This window comes from Trichomycterus rosablanca, chromosome 6, assembly GCF_030014385.1.
Source record: "Trichomycterus rosablanca isolate fTriRos1 chromosome 6, fTriRos1.hap1, whole genome shotgun sequence".
In the NCBI taxonomy this organism is placed as follows: Eukaryota; Metazoa; Chordata; class Actinopteri; order Siluriformes; family Trichomycteridae; genus Trichomycterus; species Trichomycterus rosablanca.
The window spans coordinates 5,746,143-5,761,603 of record NC_085993.1 but is presented as its reverse complement, the minus strand read 5'-3'; the positions used below and the strand labels follow the sequence as shown (position 1 = coordinate 5,761,603).

Genomic DNA, 15,461 nt, shown 5'->3' with positions numbered 1-15,461 from the left:
CAGACATAACAGAAATGAAAGTTGGACATTGGAAAGAAAATCAGCACATTACGAACCTGAAGTGAGTGTTAAACGCCATTTTGTTGTTATTGTAATAACTGGTGCATTTATCCACTTCACATTTAGACACGTTTTTTGACTTGGGACCTTTAAATAAGAACAAAAGTATGCAGCCTAGTGGGTAGAGCTTTGGGCTATCAACCGGAAGATTGGCGGTTCAAATCCAGGCTCTGCTATGCAGCCACTGTTGGGTCCTTGAGCAAGACCCTGAACCCTGTCTGCTCCAGGGGCGCCGTACGATAGCTGACCCTGTGCACGCACACACATGCAAACTGAATCACTGAGTCATCGAGTCAGAAACGACTCTTTTCAAACTAATTATTCATTGAAATCGAATCAGGGAGCTGTGCTTTTATCTATGGTAAAGATTCATTCATTTTGCTCAATCTGTTTCAGTTCATTCAGATTCAGATGTATAAACCAATCAGAGCTTCCGAATTCAGATTTTGGGTGGAATTTTAATCTCTCTCTTCATCATTGGTTGATGTATAAGTGACAGTTTAGTGAACGAATTACCAGTTTCAGCTTTTTACCGTGAAAGCCGAGAGAATAAACGATCTTAAACAGTTTTTATTAGTTAGGTGGTTAAACACAGTTAAATATGGGTTTTTATATTGTGGAAATATTCTGGAAACATACAAGATGGCCTCCAAGAAGAAAAAGAGGATTATATCCCTAATCAAATAACACACGGATATAGGATATATGTTCTTAATGTGAAGAAGAGAAGCTCAGGTAAGCAGCGGTTATAATTTTATGCTGCTGTGTGGTTGATCTGGGTCGCGGTGCTGTCGTTTAACATGCGCTTTCATTTTGCAATGATAGCAAAGCATGATCAAATATTAAACTTTTTCGGGATTTTTTTTATGCTTAAATGTGACTGTGAGATTCTGCTGGTTTGTTTGATATAAATGTTGTCAATATAAATACAAATACAGCCTGTAATAATACAAAATATAAACACTATAATTAGTCAGAATTGATCAGAACTACAGTATTTTGTGTTTTTAAGATAACTTATAAACAATATAAGCTAAAATACGAGCAGTGGCCTGCCATTGTAGTTTAAGTTTACATTATATCATATCGTATATCGCCACATCTCAAAAGCATATCGAGATATCACACAGCCCTACTTACAACTATGACTGTATACATTACAAGCAACTAAGGGTTAAGGGCCTTGCTCATGGGCTCAACAATGACAAGCCGGCATATGTGGGGCTTGAACCAGTGACCTTCTGATGACCATTCCTGTACCTTAACCTCTGAGCTACCCCTGTCCCCACATAAACAAGGAACCATCATGAAAAAAACATTCAAAATCATACAGATTGAGCTCGGTGAAACACATTAGCCCACCAGTGCTGAGATCTGAAGCTCTTTAGTTTGTATCATAACTCTGCTATCAGTCGGCCGAGAGCCTACACAGACACACGATAGGCCGAGCGTCTGTATGGGGAGGGATTATGGATGAAACCTTGTTCCTTGTTCCCGGGGCAGTTATGACCTCAGTTATGATGACCGAAGGGGGGCGGCTGATCACAGATGGTAGTGCGTGAATTTCCACATGTAATGCTGTGATCTGTGAGACCATATCTCCCTCCATATCAGGTAAAAAGAAGCAACCTGTGTGAGTGTAGGAGGCGTGTGAGAGCCTCTACCTTTTTTAGTCGGGGGCTGGGGTTGAGGCAGCAACAAGAGAAAGCGCATCAGAAAATGATTACTGCTCAAAGCCCATGAGTAACAAAACGTCTTCACCAGCATGTATCAGAAATGAAAACGCCACATGTCCAGCTTTACGGGACCTTTCTAAAACCTGACGGGCTCTTAGATTTGGGTATTTCCTTATAAAATAAGATAAACTAGAGTCCTTTCTTTTTTGCTGTGCCATTTACACACAGCCTGCTGCTCTCCTAGCTTTCCTAACCAAAAACAGTGGAGTGTTCATCAACATCTGTCTCAAACCTTCACTGAAAAGTTTATAATGTGCCATAAAATCAGACACAGTAAAGGCTGTTTGCAAGATGGATATCACTGATTCCAAAAGTTTATAGGGATAAATTAATTTGACCCAGGGGCAGGGGTTGAGACAGCAACAAGAGAGAGAGAAATAGAGAGAGAGAGAGAGAGAGAGAGAGAGAGAGAGAGAGAGAGAGAGAGATAAGCTCCGATTGGCCACGACTGGATTCGAAAAATCTTCCAGTCACAAAAAATAGTTTTAAACTAAGACTGGCTCGATACCACTTTTTATGTCTGATACCGATACCGATACTGCAAATTGAGTATCTGCCGATACCGATACTAATCTGATACCGTCATTTCTCCTCTCAAACAACTAAGCAGTAATAATACATGTCTCAATGCATCATGGTTAAACTACCTATCTAAATAACAATGCTCAGACTGTGAAACAAATATTCTAAAGGAATAAATACACAATCTACATCACACTTATACACAACTGCTGTTTTTATTTGAACTTTTACACAAAACATTTAGCAGAATTTTTGGTTTCACTTACGTTCGAGCTGTTGTCCACATGACACATTTCGCTTTACGGCGTGTCGTCCAAAGTGTCTACAATTGGAAGATGTGGATGTCAATCAAACGCGATGGACCAATTAGAATTGACGCAGAGTTTGGATGAGATTTTCCGTTAAAGTTCTGTCACTGCTGGATTTTGAAGAGGACGTCTGTGGCTAAATGGGAAACGGTTTCGTTTGTTTTATTTCATAACACTAATGGATTTAATTTCTTGAGGATGTGAGAGATGTCCAAGCCGGGACAAGATAGGCTTTCTTTATCTCAGGTGAGCGATTTATTATTTATAAAGTGGTTTTAATTGTGTTTAAACAGTGTTTTTAGATGTGGCAGTAGTAGATGATTTTGAAAATGCTACAAGTTAAAGTAGATCAGTGTTTTAATTTCTGAATGGCCTTATTTCCATTAAGTGTTATTTCCATTAAGTAACAGTATCGGATCGGATTACATGTTTTTTCCTTCCTATGTCTGATCCAGGGATTTGGGCCAATATCGGACCAATACCAATACAGAGTATCGGATCCGTGCCAGCCCTATTTTAAATATATTTCGATGGATAGAAACAAAGCTGATTGGGTGATGCAGTGGTCTTTTGTGCATGCCTACAGCCTCAGCTGTGACACTGGTTTTTCATTCACTTAACAAACACAACTGCCCATATCTGAGGATATTAAAGCCAGAATAAAAAATCACCACACAACCTTTGCAACAGCAACTCCTACTGCTTTGTGGCAAGTGGTGGAGGTATGCAGTTTGTTTGTTTATTAGGATTTTAATGTCATGTTTTACACTTTGGTTACATTCATGACAGGAACGGTATTAACTCATTACTCAAGGTTCATCAGTTCACAAGGTTATATCAAACACAGTCATGGACAATTTAGTATCTCCAGTTCACCTCACTTGGACGTCTTTGGACTGTGGGAGGAAATCAGAGCTCCCGGAGGAAACCCATGCAGACATGGGGAGAACATGCAAACTCCACACAGAAAGGACCTGGACCGCCCCACCTGGGGATCCAACCCAGGACCTTCTTGCTGTGAGGTGACAGTGCTATCCACTGAGCCATTATGCTGCCCCATGGAGGTATGCAGAGAGCATGGCATGTTCCTCTGTATGTATTGCCACTTACTGGTAAAAAAAAAAGCAGTCTGTGGCTTCACACATGGACTTTGGGACTACATTGGGGTCAGGAACATTTACGGGTCACCAAAAAGCAAATCAATGAAGACAATGCACTGGCAATTTAGGATACATATGGAAAATAAGGGGCGTATTTGTCAGGACTTCTTTTGTCAGTTTAATGGTATCACTGTGCTGTGGGATTATTTTCTTTTGCAAATGTGCTGTGACAGAAACAGATATCACTGCTATAGGGAACATAATGAGAAGAAAAACATGCAAACTGACCCCTATAGCCAGATGTTGCCAGATGTTACCCTCTAACAGCCCTACCATACACCTCGATCAGGTGGTGACAGACAGTTCACTGAGATCTTGCAATGCATCATTAGTATAAGGAGAAAGACTAATAGTGGACTAATCCGAATAAGTGGGTACAGTCCTGTTGACCTCTTCCTGGTGGTCATTAGTGAAGATGTTTGCTGGATGGAGTTTGGGTGTGTGTGCTGCATATCAGTTCCAGTTTTCCAACGGAGTTGAACTTCATCCATAAAAACAGGCGGACAAGCAAGCACATCACCACATATGGAAATAATACAACCTCCCGACGCTGCATTCTTGCACAATACTGCAGCGTAGTGCTACAGCGCATCAGAAAATGATTACTGCACAAAGCCCATGAGTAACAAAACGTCTTCACCAGCATGCATCATAAATGATTAGGGCACACGGCCAGCTTTACAGGACCTTTCTACAACATGACGGGCTCTTATAAAATAGGAAATATAGAGTCCTTTCTTTACACAGAGCTTGACACTCTCCTAGCTTTCCTAACCAAAAACAGTGGGGTGTACATAGACATCTGCGTCAAACCTTCACTGAAAAGTTTACAATGTGCCATAAAATCAGACACAGTAAAGGCTGTTCGCAAGATGGATATCACTGATTCCAAAAGTTTATAGGGATAAATAAATTCGACCCATTTTCCGAACATAAGAATCAAATCCCTGCCAGAAAACCAACACATTTGGTGGAACTCGTATCAATTCTGCCCAGTACAGGGGTCACAGAGGCTCGAGACGTGCTCAGGTAGCACCTCATGTCTGAAGCGTGAGGCGATTCCATAAACCTGCAAGAATGGAAACAGAATTCAGGTGCAAATGCTTTATTTAAGGTAGAACAATATTGTGGCTAAAAAAACACAATGGCCAAATGATTAGAAATAAATTAACAAATGAAAGACATGAAAACATCCACAGCCCACAATGGAGAAAGTGGATAGAACAGGAATAGTGCAGAACTGAGAACTGGATGTCAAAATATGACAGGCTGCTCAAGCCGTCTGTGACAAATCCAGCTCTTGGAAAATAAGTCAAGTCAAGTCCAATTTATTTATATAGCGCTTTTTACAATGAACATTGTCTCAAAGCAACTTTACTGAATCCAGGACCAACAGAACATAAAACCCTATTGAGCAAGCCGAGGGCGACAGAGGCAAGGAAACACTCCCTTGAAATTACAGGAAGAAACCAGACTCAGCAGGGACCCCCATCCTTCTTGGGTGGCCTGGAGAATAATTAAATAAATAGAATTTACACAAATCATACAAACACAAACATGCCAAAGTTTCGTCACATCTAGTAGGAGCAGCATTGTTGGCACTGCAGTCTCAACTTGCAGTCTTTAACCTCGAAAGGGTAAACACGTTTCCTTCAGAACCACCTTGGGGTAAAGGAGAATAAGGAACTTTTAGAACCAGCCGAACTGGCAACGCATGAGCAACACCCCAACCCCACCAACTATGCACAGCCCATGCATAATGTAGATTTATGGGCAGGGTCCACTCCGTAAAGGGTCATCATGCCTCGTCTAGATCAATCCTCACTCCCAGGGCGGTTTTGTCATGAAGCCCAGTATCATGGCTTTAGAGAAAAGCAGGTAGAGGATAAAGGAGCTATGACATGAAAAAACGTCCAACTGAAGCAAAAGTGGGCACTGATTAAGGCACAGTTTATTGTCAATCAAGAGAAACTGACTATGCCTCTGTGCCCCCTTTGCTGACCAAAATGGCAACGCAGAAGGACACGACTTTTAACTACCAAAGTACTTCAGCAGCTGCCACGTTACAGACCATTATTATCTGTCCCAAAAAGGTCTGGTTCAGTCATAAAGTCACCGAAAAAGCACCAAAACATCCATCTCACTAAAAAGTGTTTGTAAACAGCCCAGTCAATTACTAAATGATAACATTTTTTTAACAAACTCTGATGCTGGTGCTGATGACCACAGACGAGACTCGATCTTTACAGACAGACTGTGAAAATGTTTAGACTGTCTGTAATGGAAATTTAAATGAGGCAAAAAACATGATGCAGATGCAATTAGGGCTTTTTACTTCCCTGAAACGTTCTCTAAACGCTGATTAAACTTTAGACCAAGATGACGTCTCCCCTAAGATTGTGTACAACATCGGAGCGATGGAGAGAAACGGATCATAACCTGGCTAACAGCTAAACCTCAGCCACTTCCACATTACCGTCTAACCGCTCAACCACCGTTACTGCATGCGGTTAGCGTCTACAGACTTTCACAAATCAATACCAACCTGTGAGTGCCAGCCAGACGCAATCAAACTCACAACCCTCATCTGTCTGGGATGGAGAGTTACCTTGGCATGGTGTGTGTGTCTGTGTTGGTATATCAGTGTGTGTTTTTCCCCCGGAGACAAGCACCTGAATGCAGCTTTGAGCTTCGAGTGGAAACATGGCGGGCAGGTGTTCAGAACTGTTTGTTTAGGCAGGACGGGTTGGTGTAAAAGACCCGAGTGTTCGAGACTGTTGTCCTGGAACAAGCTGCGGGTGAACGTTCATCGTGGAAAGACTCTGGATCAGTGGGGGACAGGAGATGGAGAGCGAGGCTATGAGATAAACAAATGGAACTTCTTTCCTGTAAGTGCAAACTATGTGGAACAGTGGTTTCTTTTCCACATTAAAAAGCTAATTCAACTCATCCCTTTTTCTCCTGATGGTCAGATGTAAACCAAAGATTACAAAACAACAGCAGGTCTGCCATGAATTAAAAGCTGCTGAAACATACTGCATAAGTAGAGAGAATTCAGGTTATTTAAACGCACTACTTGACAGCGATTCCATCAGTTTTCGCTTACTAAGCTAACACTGTTAGCCTCATGCCATTCAAACCAATGGGATGAGTTGGCACAACACGCTAGCATGTCAAATAACGCCTCCCCCTGTGTACCGAAAACGGGTAAACTGTACCTGACGAGCCTACATTTCCAAATAAATGACACTTGTGCACGTTCATTCAAATTGAAAATCAATGAGAATTAATTACAGAGAATTAATACAGGGAAGTGGTAGCTCTGTGGTTAAAATACTGAACTGGTAATCAGAAGGTTACCGGTTCAAACCGCATCACTGCCAATTTGCCATTGTTGGGCCAATGAGCTACATCCAGTTCACAGACCCTTGTTATGTAATCTAACAAAACCCGAGAGGATCTGACATGAATAATGGGATAAACTGCCCAAATCCGGTGTGCAAAGCTTGTATTAAATGATCTAAGAAGACCTCCAGCTGTAATTGTAATTACAGGGTCTGAATACACTATATTGCCAAAAGTATACACTCACCCATACAAATAATTGAATTCAGGTGTTCCAATCACTTCCTGTGCAACAAGTCCAGTCGTGAAATTTCCTTACTACTAAATAGTCAACTGTCAGTGGTATTATAACAAAGTGGAAGCGATTGGCCAGCAACTCAGCCACAAAGTGTTAGGCCACGTAAAATGACCTCCAAACTTCATGTGGCCTTCAGATTAGCTCAAGAACAGTGTGTAGAGCTTCATGGAATGGGTTTCCATGGCCGAGCAGTGGTGTAAAGCACGCCGCCACAGGACTCTAGAGCAGTGGAGACGTGTTCTCTCGAATCATGCTTCTCCATCTGGCAATCTGATGGACGAGTCTGGGTTTGACGGTACCTGTCTGACTGCATTGCGCCAAGTGTAAAGTGTTTCAGGAGTTGGGCTCGGCCCCTTAGTTCCAGTAAAAGGAACTCTTAATGCTTCAGCATACCAAGAGATTTTGGACAATTTCATGCTCCCAACTTTGTGGAAACAGTTTGGGGATGGCCCCTTCCTGTTCCAACATGATTGCGCACCAGTGCACAAAGCAAGGTCCATAAAGACGTGGATGAGCGAGTTTGGTGTGGAAGAACTTGACTGGCCTGCTCAGAGTCCTGACCTCAACCCGATAAAACACCTTTGGGATGAATTAGAGCAGAGACTGAGAGCCAGGCCTTCTCGTCCAACATCAGTGTCTGACCTCACAAATGCGCTTCTGGAAGAACGGTCAAAAATTCCCATAAACACACTCCTAAACCTTGTGGAAAGACCTCCCAGAAGAGTTGAAGCTGTTATAGCTGCAAAGGGTGGGCCGACATCACATTAAACACTATGGATTAACAATGGGATGTCACTCAATTCAGTTCATATGGGAGTTCATATACATGTGAAGGCAGACGAGCGAATACTTTTGGAAAAATAGTCGGATTTTTAATGAATTTTAGAAAATAAACTAAAAACTCATGTTTCCACTTCGTCATTCTGGGTGATTAAAGATAGATTGATGCTATAAATGGCAATTATAACCATTCATAATCCCATCCACAACACAATAAATTGTGCAAAAAATCAAAAGGTCAGAATATTTTCTGAATCCAGTTTATATCTGGCAAAAGCAAGTATCCAAGTTCAAACTCACATGGAAGATCCTTTTGACCCCATGAGCCAGTTTTTCCGCCTCTATCCTCCACTGGACTGGCTGGGGTGAGTTCAGGATAAAAACCAGCGGCTTCTCGTGTACAGATATGGACTGGATGGGTCCGAGGTGCAGCACAACCTGAACAAAGGATAAAAGGAAGATCCAAGTTTAATCAAACAGATAAAAAGAAAGAAAGACAGAGCTGTGAGGAGAAAAAACATCTGCATCCACTGACAGCTGTGACATTTAAAATCCCAAATCAGTAACAGACTGATCTTGTTTAGTTTTGGAGCACCTAATAATTTGAAGAGCCTGTGTGAGTAATATGTGATCATAAGCCATTTGTATCTTATTGCTAGAATGAATTGAATTAAATTCATCAAACACTTGAAACATCTGCGAAAAACAAAACAAATATGGAAAGTTTAACTGATTGCTTCAAGACTGGCACATTTAAACCAGCTTTTATACCAATATGGTATTGATAGTGGAATAACGTGATGTGGAAAGAAGAGCGTTTGGAGGAAACCCACACAGCATGATACACTCCTCACAGAAAGTAAATGGAGATGAGGGACTGAGCCCAAGTACTCAGAACTAGGGATGTAACGATACACTCTACCCACGATACAATACGATTCACAATACGATTTTTTCCCGATTTTTTTAAACAAAATGAAATTGAAGACAAAGTTTTCTTTTATTATTTCATACTGTATTTGTGCTTATATTTTATTTATCTAAATAATGAATGCCCTTTTATTTCTGAGGCAGGTACAAACTATACCAAATAATGCTTATTGTGTAAAAAAAAAACTGAAATTAAATTTTAAAACAAATCCAACATTATATAAATAAATGAATAATAAATGAATAATACAAATAAAGAAAGAACCCTCACATGAATGAATTTGGCTGGAAAATTCTGAACCTGGCAACCCTGTAGTGACGTCAACCAGGCAAGGTGAATAGCGTCAGTGCCCTCTGCTGTTTAAAGTGAATATCGATTCACCTTAAATGAATAACCGATTCGAATCGTGGCACATGTGCTCCGATTTTTAACTGTCTTGTGGTGCATCGTTACATCCCTACTCAGGACCCATGTTGTTGTACAGCAACCACAAATTTGCCTAATTAAAATCTTAATTCATTTTCATGTTGTGGGGGGGCTGGCTTCTCCGGAATCACTTGGCGCAATGCAGTAACACACCCCAGACAGAACGCCAATCCATCTCAGGACTCGCACTCTACTCTCCCTCTTAGACATAGCCAATCAGGTCTGTATGCAAATGCCTATTCGGCTAAAAGCACTGCTGAGAATTTGACCCAGGATTCCCAGAAGTAGTGGGTTAGTGTAATTTACCGCTATGCCACTTGAGCACCAGATTAAAATATTCTCCGACCAATTAATTAGCTTTGGTCAGTGAGTCAGTTGGTATTGTATAACTGTAGTTCATAATATAGGGACGCTCAGATGCCACCTGGCCAACACCTGACTGGACTAGTTATTCCAGATGAGGAATAACCTGCTTGCCACAGCAACTCCTACTGTATGGTCAGGTACTGGCAGAGGACCCTGTGGTTGAGGAAAACAGTAAGCATAGTGTGTTCGTATGTGGAAAATCTCTCTGCAGGAATCCAGGGATATAAAAAAAAGCTTAAAAACTGTTTACAAAAGATTTTTATTTTTCTCTGACCAGATATTGTATTGTAATTCATGTAAAGTAAAACTATAATAATAACATAATGTTTAATAATTTTTACATCTACATTTTCAGCATTTGGCAGACACTATTATCCAAAGCAACTTACAGTTATGACTGAACATGATTTTGAGCAATTGAAGGTTAAGGGCCTTGCTCAGGGGCCCAACAGTGACAACTTGGCAGTAGTGGGGCTTGAACCGTCTTAGTCTAGTTCTTGTTTAGCTTTGTTCATGTTTGTGTAGTGATTGTGTCTTGTACCATGTTGTTAGCTTAGCTTAGGGTTTAGGTTAGGGTTGGCGAAAGGCATTGGGTGGGGGGTGGGTTGGCAGGTGTTTACCTGGGGGGGTAGGGGTTGCACCTATAAAAAAAAATAACGGGTCTTACACCATCATAGGAACACTATCAAAATGTTTTATTTAGGCTGTTTAACATTTATTATTTTCATTCTTTATAATAATAAATCAGAACCATATTTTAGGCAAAACAACATAAAGAACATCATGTAAAAAATTTTCTCAATAGTGCAAAAAACATTTTTACATAATCCATCTTCACACTGACATGCAGCCCCAGTTCTGGACTGTGTAGCTTAGGGAGGCAGTGAGAAAATCTGGGGGAAGCAATGCGCCCCCATAGCGCCGGCCCTGCTTGTGTTACTTTAGTTTCGCCCTAAGACGGATTCGAACTTAGGGCGGAAAAATATGTGCGATGCGCTCTGCCCACTGCGCTACTCAAACAGTGGAGTAATAATCATGTTGTTATGCTGATATGCCTGCGCACACACGGCGTTACTAAGACTAAAAATGAATACTAAAAATAATAACCAAACGCTTTCTAATTCCCACGGTAGCAGCAGTTTCCTTCTGTTTCATACATATCACCCTGTCTCAGTCTAATCTGCAGCATTTCTCTACCACTGATAAAAATACGGAACAAAGCGCGTCCCGTATCAGTTTAATATGGAACACCACGTTTAGTTTCCAAATAAAGAACGATTCCGTATTTTACGGGACGGTTGGCAACCCTAGTTTAGGTTCCTGCTTTGTGTTTAGCATTTAGTTTAGCTTTAGCATTGTTCTTGTGTGTTTAGATTTAGTATAGGTCACGTGTTTGTATGTCTTTTCTCCTGTTTTGTTTACAACCTTATCATGTCTTTTGTTATAATTAAATCATTGTTCAACATCTCTGCATGTGTGTCCCCCCTCTTGTCTCGTCCTAGCCCATAGCGTTACACTGTGTAATTATCGGAGCTGATCTGATTCTGTATCACAGATTTCTGTAACTGTTTATGCAAGTTTTTCCAGATAAAGTCACAGTGACTGAACAAGAAAAATGTTTTTTTTGGACAAACAAAATAATGTCGAGGCTTTTTGAACTTACACATACTGGTTCTTTTGTTAGAAATAAAAAAAAACAACCTCCTGCCACATGCTGTGAATTTTCGGCTGAGGAGGCTGCTTGGAGCAATCAGACCGTACCGTCCCACAGCGAGAGAGAAACCAGAGGACCAACCCAAGAGCATCGTACTGGGAACCATAATTACCACACATGCAGATACACTGTTAATGATTTCTACCACTGTTTAATTTCTAGAACTGAAACACCAAATCAGAAAAAGTTGGGACAAAAATGGGACAATTATTTTGACAAAATGCAAATAATAATAAAAAAACACAGAGTTTCTTACATTTACTTTGACTTTTATTTGATTGCAGACCGGATGAACCTGAGATATTTCATGTTTTGTCTGGTCAACTTCATTTTATTTATTAATAAACATCCATTCCTGCATTTCAGGCCTGCAACACATTCCAAAACAAGTTGGGACAGTAAAGCATTTACCACTTTGTAATGTTGCCATTCCTTTTCACCACACTTAAAAGATGTTTCAGCACCGAGGAGACCAAGTGATTTAGTGTTTCAGCTTTTATTTTGTCTCATTCTTTCTGCAAACACGTATTAAGATGTGCAACAGTACGGGGTCGTCGTTGTGACATTTTTTGTTTCAAAATTCCCCACACGTTCTCTATTGGGGACAGGTCAGGACTGCAGACAGGCCAGTCCAGTCCCCGTACCCTCTTCTTCCGCAGCCATGCCTTTGTGTGCAGCATGTGGTTTTGTGCCGTCTGAGGGATCGAAGATCACGGGCGTTCAGCCGATACCTTGAATCGTCTAATAATATTATGCACTGTAGAGGGAGAAATATGCAAATCCCTTCCAATCTTTCTTTGAGTTTCATTGTTTTTAAACATTTCAATCATTTTCTCACACATTTAATGACAAACTGGAGATCCTCTGATCATATTTGCTCATCAGACTCAGCCTTTCCTGGATGCTGCTTTTGTACCAAACCATGATTACAATCACCTGTTGACATCACCTGTTTGGAATCGCAACATTACAAAGTGGTAAATGCTTTACTGTCCCAACTTGTTTTGGAATGTGTTGCAGGCCTGAAATGCAGGAATGAAGGTTTGTTAACAAATGAAATGAAGTTGAGCAGATAAAACATGAAATATTTCAGGTTCATCCTGTCTGACATCAAATAAAAGTCAAAGTAAATGTAAGGAACACTGCATTTTTATTTCACTTGCATTTTCCATACTGTCCCAACTTTTTCTGATTTGGGGTTGTAAATGATTGAACACACTTCTTTGTCTAAAATAATGTAATTCTGGATGTTCTGAAAATATACGCTGCATAAAAATCTATATCAAAAATGTGATTATTACGTGATGTTCAAAAAATTTTTAGTTGATGCAGATGTTTTAAAGTAAATGATTAAGTAGGTAAATGAGTGAATAAGCAAGTGGGTGTGTCAGTTGCAAAGCTCCTCAATCAGCAGTGGAGGGGTGTATCAGTAGAGGTGAAGCATAACGCAATCAGGGTAATTGGGAGGAAAAAAATCTATATCCAAAAAATCCAATTATTATGTGATGTTCAAAGTTGTTTTTAAGTTTTAATTGATGCAGAAGTTTTTTTCATCAGAAATTATGATTAATTAAAGCTCTCCCTGTATAAAAGGTTAGTCTGTCTGATCTAATTAAAATACACATGGAACAGTTGTTCCTTGGCCAGGTTTACAACCATAACTGCCCAAACTGCCAACTTACGCTGAGAGGAAATTTATCCAGATGGTTTCATGTAATTCAAGAACCACAAAAACAGGTTTGCCGTAAATGAGAAGCTGCTGGTACATCTGTGGCCTTCAATAATCAAACAAGCATTACAACACCGGGGGATTAAAGGCTGCCGTGTGAACAGAAGCCCTCGCTTCAGGTTTTTCTTTGTCCATCTGATCACCAACACTATTTATTTAGGATTGTGTGTATTGTGTGTTGCTGTGTGTGTATTTTTGACCAAGCAGATTTACAGAAAACAACAAATGATCCTTTAAACAAACTCAAATTTCTGTCCTACAATAATTCAGTCTTACAAAAACGTTGCAGAAATCGCCAAAAATCTCACAACTGCCATAAAATATCATGTGCATGTAAACTCTGAATTTACTCTAATCTCTGAAATCTCCAGATCTGGAGAAAGAGATTGAGGAACACTGTTTATTCAGAGCTTGAGGAACACTGTTGATTCAGTGAGTTTATAAAGTAACTGAAGATTTCATAAAATTCATTAAAAATACTGTATTCAATATTGCATGAATGAAATCACATGTAACCTTCCTTCTTGGGTGGCATAGAGGATATCTGGATTTGTTAAATAAAGATCAGACAAACATACACCGATGAGGCATAACATTATGACCACCTTCCTAATATTGTGTTGGTCCCCCTTTTGCTGCCAAAACAGCCCTGCAACTGTGATGCACAGTGTATTCTGACACCTTTCTATCAGAACCAGCATTAACTTCTTCAGCAATTTGAGCTACAGTAGCTCGTCTGTTGGATCGGACCACACGGGCCAGCATTCGCTCCCCACGTGCATCAATGAGCCCTGGCCGCCCATGACCATCGTTGGTTTAACACTGTTCCTTCTTTGGACCACTGCTGCAGTTTTGGAGATGCTCTGACCCAGTCATCTAGCCATTTGGCAATTTGGCCCTTGTCAAACTCGCTCAAATCCTCCCGCTCACCCATTTTTTCTGATTCTAACATCAACTTTGAGGATAAAATGTTCACTTGCTGCCTAATATAATATATCCCACCTACTAACAGGTGGCGTGGTGAAGAGATAATCAGTGTTATTCACTTCACCTGTCAGTGCTCATAATGTTATGCCTAGTCGTATAATGTTATATACTGATCTGATTAAAAATAATAATAATTCAGTTACAAAACAGTGTGTTCAGTCTATATAGGCAGTGGGGGTTCCAAATTTTGGCATAAACATAGAAACAGAAGTGTGGCAGGTGAATGGGTAGAGTAAGACAGACAGACAAAGAAAAAGACAGACGGGCACCGGGAGGTGTGAGTCCCGGCTGCACTGGGCCGTCTGTGGGATTAAACTCCGTCTGGAAGGTGGGGCGTAGGAATCTGTCTCGCCCAACTGGACTGATTGTGTTACAGTGAAACAACAGCCAAACAGCTGCAAGCGTCTGTTACAGCATCAATCACAAATCCCCTAATTCACCCAGACGGGACCAATTAATGCACCGTGGACCGTAAAACTGTTCCTCACGTCAAAAACCACCACCCAGCAAAAAGTCCCAGAGTTCCCATTCGTAAAAAGGAGTTTAGAATAGTAGTGCTTATTTTAGTACTGTGTTTTGTTTCAATTGCTTTAAACATGAAATCATTTCAAATCGTTGCTGGTCAGGGCTGTGGTGGGTCAGGTTTTCTCAGAATCACTGGGCACAATGCAGTAACACACACTCCGGGCAGGACGCCAAACCACTGCAGGGCCTCGGCCACATAAGCACCCCCCTTGCCCCTTCCAAACACAGCCAGTCATGTCTATATGTAGACACCGGACCATGGGGGATTCGAATTCTGGATCGTAGAGGTAGTGGGCTGGCATAATTTATCGAGTGCCTTTAAACATTAATAGTAATTAATTAATAAGAAGAAAACTCTTTAATATTGAATAGTGTGCTTCTTTGTTTGCTGAGTGTGTTTCCTTATTAGCTCATAACGTTGAGTAAATGTTGTATTTTCAGTCCAATTTTCACATTATTTTATATTTAATTTTAGCTTTTCTGAGCATTTGCTGCACTAGGACGCAGCCCCTGCATCCAAATAAACATCTTAAAGCACGACTGAAGTTTGTTGCTGATCATGTACACAATAAAA

General features: G+C 40.6%; 1 protein-coding gene across 1 annotated transcript in view; it reads right to left on the bottom strand.

Moving 5' to 3' along the window:
* The window catches only part of tgfbr3 (transforming growth factor, beta receptor III), a 131,562-nt gene that overhangs the window by 53,711 nt on the left and 62,390 nt on the right, over window positions 1-15,461 (bottom strand). Inside the window, exon 4 of the mRNA XM_062997317.1 lies at window positions 8,510-8,647. Within this exon, the coding sequence (XP_062853387.1) occupies window positions 8,510-8,647 (138 nt within the window). The remainder of the gene's footprint in view (window positions 1-8,509; window positions 8,648-15,461) is intronic.